The sequence below is a fragment of the Bactrocera dorsalis genome, chromosome 3 (genome assembly GCF_023373825.1).
Source record: "Bactrocera dorsalis isolate Fly_Bdor chromosome 3, ASM2337382v1, whole genome shotgun sequence".
NCBI classification, from domain to species: Eukaryota; Metazoa; Arthropoda; class Insecta; order Diptera; family Tephritidae; genus Bactrocera; species Bactrocera dorsalis.
The window spans coordinates 66,464,793-66,472,022 of record NC_064305.1 but is presented as its reverse complement, the minus strand read 5'-3'; the positions used below and the strand labels follow the sequence as shown (position 1 = coordinate 66,472,022).

At 35.9% G+C, this 7,230-nt stretch overlaps 1 protein-coding gene across 2 annotated transcripts in view; it reads right to left on the bottom strand.

Moving 5' to 3' along the window:
• LOC105233214 (G protein alpha o subunit) overlaps window positions 1–7,230 on the bottom strand; it is a 91,607-nt gene that overhangs the window by 46,775 nt on the left and 37,602 nt on the right. For both annotated transcript variants that reach the window (XM_049451996.1, XM_049451997.1), the window contains 2 exons: window positions 3,534–3,718; window positions 631–791 (listed from right to left, as the gene is read on the bottom strand). In XM_049451996.1, coding sequence (XP_049307953.1) covers window positions 631–791; window positions 3,534–3,718 — 346 coding nt within the window. The remainder of the gene's footprint in view (window positions 1–630; window positions 792–3,533; window positions 3,719–7,230) is intronic.

The window sequence follows — 7,230 nt, the reverse complement described above, 5'->3', positions numbered from 1 at the left end:
CACAGAGGAATTCCAGGCAACGAAACAACTGATGAGATTGCCAAAATTGTTATCAGTCCGGCTACCGAACCAATACAGAAATTAAGCAAATCACTAAAATCTCGAATACAATAAAAGTGACGAAAATGCTGACAGACGGAAAACATGCATACTTTTTACTTAATAAGATCTTGCAAGGTAGCAGGGTGCTATTTTGGACCTATAAAGCATACAGAAAGCAAAACAATCAATTTCGAAGGAAACTTTTGGTGAGCGGATCATCTTGAGTCCGTGAACTATTTTTGTGGAATTATGTAAAAGCACTTGGAAGAGAGTACTCGGCGCGTTATCGCTGACATACGGCCACGATTGTTGCAAAAAGTGGTCCAAAATGGATATCGGTGGTCGAAAATTTGGTAACTCGGCTGGAGTTTATTTGAGTCAACCATGGAAGACACTTGTCGGAAATCTTTGTTAAACATTTTGTTTTAACACATCTTTATAATGAAGTTAATTTCTTGGCCACAAATTTAAATTGTATACCCAAAAAACGAACCCTTTACTAACGCATATATTTTAATTAAATCATTTAGTCGACTAATTGTTGTATTTGTAAATCAAATTAAATGGTTATAAAAATAATGTACTCACTATTTAGCTGAATCATTCAATTGATATTCGTTGCTACGTGAGAAGCACTCTTGAACGCCAACTTCCTGCCACAATCGTTTCATGGCAGCCAAAAGCTCCTCTGAGAATGGTTCCGTGTCGTGCATGCGTTGGCAAACATCAAATACCATTTTTGCATCATTCTGAAAGCAATAAAGGAAATACATAAGAGCACATACACAAACACACATATACTTATATACATATATATTTATATACACCAACGTGAGTTTATTAATGTCCTTAGAAATAAGGATATGTAGATATGTATGTACTAACTGGCAAGACACTAAAGCTGTGTAGATTAACTTTCTTATATATGTGAGTGTAAGTATATGCTGGTTTGTATGTATGTTGGTCTGTTGGGATATTAAAACATGGCAAGCGGAATGTAAGAGTATGACAAACGGAAAATGTAATGGCAGCTGCAATTCGCAAAGGACATCGAATGTAATAACGTCAACGCACATCCACACACACACACATGCATAGTTGCCACAAAATGTTGCCACGCATACATAATATGTATGTGTGTTGTTACTCTCAACGCCACAGACAGCATCCCTAACACCATAACCGTTAAGATATGCATACGTGTGGCTTTGTTTGGTTGTGTGTTTGAGCTATGGCTGCATCAATACCCACAAGCCACAACCTCAGCCCACATTTACACACTTAGACTTCGGCTCTTTAGCGTATTAACACATATACACATATGGATATTTAACAAAGATTCAGTTAAGATCACTCGTTTTGCGCGTATACATGGCGAGCTGAAGGAGCAAGTAAGCTTTAAAGCTCAATGAAGTAGTACAAGAGTTTATTGTGCTTTAGATTTACTAAGTTCAACGTTATACACCGTCTATAATTGGTTCATTCTCATTCTTTCCGGTTATTGTGATTTTCTGTAAAAGGCATCAATATGTACATATATCAAGATCAATAGGAATCATCAATTTTCTCGCATTAAAATGTGTGATCTTTACGAAAAATATGCCAATAGTCCAACTCTCAAGTAGTTGAGAGTTAAAACTTTCAGATAACGAAATACCGTTAAGGCAATAAACACCTTCGACTATTTTAGCCAGTTTACAGGGGTTGACTAAAAATTATCGGTTTAAAAGTAAAGTCTTTCAACGGAAAAAAACAGTTCTACCGAAGCGGATGTTCCATTTCGAAAACACAAGTCATAGAGCACCAAAACTGGCGAATATTCTCTTTTCGTGTTTGATCCAAAAGTCAGTTACAACCACGGCGGCGAATACTTAACTAATTCTCAGTGTTTCAGAATCACACCCTGGGTCTAAGGTACCTTTTCAAAAGCTGTCATGTTATTTTTGTTCAGTATTGTTTGAAATTTCATCATGGAACATATTTAAAAATCGGTTTTCCTTAGGAAATTCACATTCTGTAAAGCATGTTTCTCGCGCGCTTCGCTCAACTTATGGTTAATATAATCGGCCTACTGAGCGTAGTATTCGCAATACCATCACCGATTTTGAGACATTCGATATTCGATATACCGAATAGACCAAGTCCAGTACATAGTGAAGAAAATAAAGCAGCTGTAACTGAGAGTGTCCACGTTGACAGTGGAGAGTCGATTCGGCGACGTTCGCAGCAACTCGGACTGACGTATCGAACGGCTTGACGCATTTTACGTCGAGATCTTAAATTGAAAGCCTACGAAAAACAGCTTGTGCAAGAACTGAAGCCGCTGACTTTCACAAGCCACATCGATCCGCTCTATGGGCCCTTGAAAAGTTCCAAGAAAATCCCTCGTTTACGAGGCTCAATGGGTATGTAAATAAGCAAAATTGCCGCATTTGGGACGAAGAGCAACCTGAAGAGATTCAAGAGCTGCTATTTCATCCAGAAAAAACAACGGTTTTGTGAGGTTTGTGGGCCAGAAAATCATCGGTTCATATTTCTTCAAAAATAATGCCGGGGACCTTTGATTTCAACAAGACGACGCCATTTTTTATACATCGCTTCAATCAATTGATTTATTGAGAGAACACTTCGGTGAGCTGATAATTTCACGTTTTGAGCCGGTCGATTGGTCACCAAGATCGTGTGATATAACATCGTTAGACTTTTTCCTGCGGGGATATGTAAAGTCTAAGGTCTAAGTGAATAATCCAGGCCTTGCAGCGAAACATCTCGCGTGTCATTGGCCAGCTACCAGTCGATATGCTCGAAGGAGTCATCGAAAATGGGCCTCAACGGATGGGCCATCTGAAACGTAGCCGCGGTCAACTTTTGAAAGAGATAATTTTCAAAAAATAATTGTAAAAGAATTTTCTCTCGAAACATTTGTCATTAAAATTAAAGTTTCCTTGTTTTTCCTATAAAAAAAGAAGGGAATATCGAAGTGAATCACCCTTATTTAGGCTACTTTGGGGTTTCTATTATATTACGGAAAGAGAAGAAGAGAAATGCTTAACAACATCTTGTGTTTTCATCGACCCGATAGGCGTTGAAAATGTCGGAGTTTCACTCACAACATCAGCTTTGAGGTTCTACACTGAACATGAATGACGCAAGACCAAGCTTAATAACAGAACAGTAATAACAGATGCTTTGAGCATTTGACACAATTTTCCAGTAAGACCAAAACGGTTGTGCAAGAATGTCGGCAGAACCTCTAGATTCAAATGAAAATATAAAACAAACTTTTTATATAGTACGTTTTAAATAGCAACAGAAACACTTCAAAACACATGAGAAGGATTTGAATTGAAATGCATCTTTTGTCGCTTGTATCTCTTATTTGAATTATGTTTGAAAAGCTATTCATGGGTAACAATTTTTTGAAAATCACCAAAGCACCATGTACGAGGATAAAAATGTTCACATTCTTTACTATAAGTTACTGTACTTACCTCCCGTTCATTATTGTGATACGCAATACCGAGTATTGGCATCGCTCTAAGTATTGCAACTAATGATTGTATTGTGTTGCTGTAGACAACCGGCCGATATTGTTTGAAATCCTCTGGGGTGAACCCGCTTTCGTGGATAATTTTCATTTGTTTGACAATTGTGCTTTTACCCGATTCACCAGCACCTGAAAGATAAGAAAACAAAATGGTAAAGCATTAAGATAACAACTTAATTCATGTTTCTTTTCTTTTATATGTTTTCGAGAAAAAAAAAACTGTAAATCATGGCAAAAATTATGAAACACTTTATAGGACTTGATTTATGTTCAACAGGTCAATTGACTAGTGACCTGCGTTACACATAGATGGCCCTAAATTCGTATAACTTTTAGTTAGCCCTAACCTTCCAAAGGTGCGTGGTAGAATATCATTATATCATTTTGAGTGAATCAACTATTGTTATTGTGAAAACATTAATATAAAGAAACAAGAAAAGGTTGATAAGTTATTGCTTTTTGATGAGAAAAAGCACAGTTCAGGCCAAAACTTGAATTGGTGACGAGTTTCTGGACTGTCCCAGGAAAATCAACCGAGCAGTGTTTGAAGATTTTTCTAGCCTTTGAAACAGTTTTCATAAGCCCTTTTTGGAATGGCCTTCAGCTCTTCAACGAATTTTGTTTCATCTCTTCGATCGACTGAAAACGGGTTTCACGGAGGGGAAATCTCAGTTTGGGGAACAAGAAAAAATCAGACGGACACAAATCTTGTGAATATAGTGGGTGATCAATGATATTTATTGCGTTGTTGGCCTTAAATTCGGTCACAATCGTGGCGCGATACGATGGTGCATTATCATCTTGTAAAATCCATGGATTGTTCTTCCACTATACCGCCCATTTTCGATGGATGTTCTTATGCAAACGCCTCAATACAACCAAATAGAACTCCATATTGACCGCCTATCCTTCCGGAACAAATTCTTGATGCACCAAACAGCGAATATCGAAAAAAAAAATAAGCATAACCTTGATTTTTGAGCGGCTTTGGTGTGGTTTTTTTGGTTTCGGCTAATTTTTTTCCCTTCATTTCGATGACTGTTGACTTGTTTGCATGGCAAACTCATAAACCCATGTTTTATCGGCATTAATAAAGCTCTCCATGAATGTGGAAACGGAATTCGCACAAATAAGTACATATGTCTAAAGAGACCTGCTTACGGTACGCGTTATGAAAAAGAATTCAGCTTTGTTGGCATGAGTCGCACAACAACGCGTTTCATAACCAAAATTATACGAACGGACTCGCGAGAGATGTCAAGTTCTCTTGACATATCTGTAACTGTCTTTCTAACAATTGCCTGTCGATTTTCAAGAACCATATCCTTCCCTCTCTTAATATTTTCATCAGTTGAAGAGGTCGGAGTTCAGAACGAGGGATTACCGAAAAAACACAATTCCGCTTTATAACTCATTAATTATTACGCTGATTGATAAATAATTTGCTTGTTGCAACAACACTCGCCGAGTCCACTCATATCAATAAATCGCTCATCATATACTCATCACATAATTATCACAACAAATTAACCGTACATCAAGCAGCAAGCAGTCAATGCAATTTTTATGAACGCTTAAATGCACTAATTATGCATTGATAATAATGTTTTCCCTTTCAAATAGCCAAGTACCCAGCACGAATACTATACAAATATGCTCGAGTACAAACACTTGAGTTCGTGTTGTTGATTGGCAACACATGCGAGAAGTGGTTGCGTGTTTGTTTGTGTGTGTGTTAGTGTAATGTGTAGAATATTTCACAAATAGCAGAGATAAAACGTCATTGTGGTGGCAAAGTGCATGAAACAGAACCACAAAGGAAAAATTAAACAAGACCAACAATAAAAAATATAAAAACTTTATATGCATACATACATATATATACATACACATATACACACTTACGTATATACACAGCACTCTGTACATACTTATATACTTATGTATATAGATACTTAGTGCGCTTTCACGTAAAAAGAATGCCAGTGAAACTACTAACTAAACAATGGATTTATTGTTAGCATATACATACGTATGTGTGTATGTGTATGAGTATTTATTATCACAATGCCACCAGTATAAGCCTTTGGCCATGTATAAGTCAGTCCTGCTGCTGACACTGGCGGCGCTGATGGCAAATTGTGATCTTGAAGATGTCAGCAATTAGTTGCGTTGATGACTAAAATGATTGCACATACATACATACATACACAAGTAATATATAAAGACATCTTCAATTTACAAATTGGCGGATAAAACTATAAAGATGTTTTTGTTGTAATGGAACTGGTATTTATTATGACGCTGTGCATTGTGACGTTGATGATTTGACGAAAGCGCACTTGGAGAATTGTTAAGTATGGATAGCGATATTTAGATATGCAAAAGTACACGTTTATTAAAAAAATACAAATAATGGTAATGATATATGATATAATGATCCGATTTAGAAAATTTCTTCGCCAAATTTCGTGAATATATCTGAACAGATTAAAAAGTTTAGCATACAAGAATTACATTTTGATAGTGCAGTTTGTATGACAGATATAAGTTATAGTGGTCCGATCTGAACAATTTCTGCGGATATATTACCGTTGCTTTAGACAATAATGTATACGAAATTTCGCGAATATATCTCGTCAAATAAAAGATTTTGCCATACAAGAGCTTAAGTTTCATCGTTCAGTTTGTATGGCAGCTATATACTATAGTGTCCCGATCTGAACAATTTCTCCGGATATATTACCGTTGCTTTGGACAATAATGCATACAAAATTTTATGAATATATCTCGTCAAATAAAAAAGTTTTCCATACAAGAGCTTAAGTTTGATCGGTTAGTTTGTATGGCAGCTATATGTTATAGTGGTCCGATCTGAACAATTTCTCCGGATATATTACCGTTGCTTTGGACAATAATGTATACAAAATTTCGCGAATATATCTCGTCAAATAAAAGAGTTTGCCATACAAGAGCTTTAGTTTCATCGTTCAGTTTGTATGGCAGCTATATGTTATAGTGAACAATTTCTTCATATATATTAATGTTGCTTTGGACAATAATGTATACAAAATTTCGCGAATATATCTCGTCAAATAAAAGAGTTTGCCATACAAGAGCTTTAGTTTCATCGTTCAGTTTGTATGGCAGCTATATGTTATAGTGGTCCGATCTGAACAATTTCTTTGGATATGTTGCTGTTACCTTGGAAAATAAAGCATGGCAAATTTCGTGAATATATCTTTCTACACAAGAACTTGAATTCGATGGTTCAGTTTGTATGACAGCTATATGCTATAATGGTCCGATATCGACGTTTCCGACATATGAATTACTTTCAGAGGAGAAAAGAACGTGTGTAAAATTTCAGACAGATATCTCAAAAACTGAGAAACTAGATCCTCACGCTGATCGTTTATAAGGGTGCTACAAATTTCGCGACACACCCTGTTCAGGGTATCATAATCATCAATCAAGATCAAGAGTATCATATAAAAAAATAACATAAATATGAAAAATGTACTAACACGACAATAATATTTCAATATAACAAAAACAAAACGAAATTTATCAAAATATATATAAAAATAAATTTAAAAAAATTAAAAAAAATTGTTTCTCCTAAAAATATATAAAAAAAA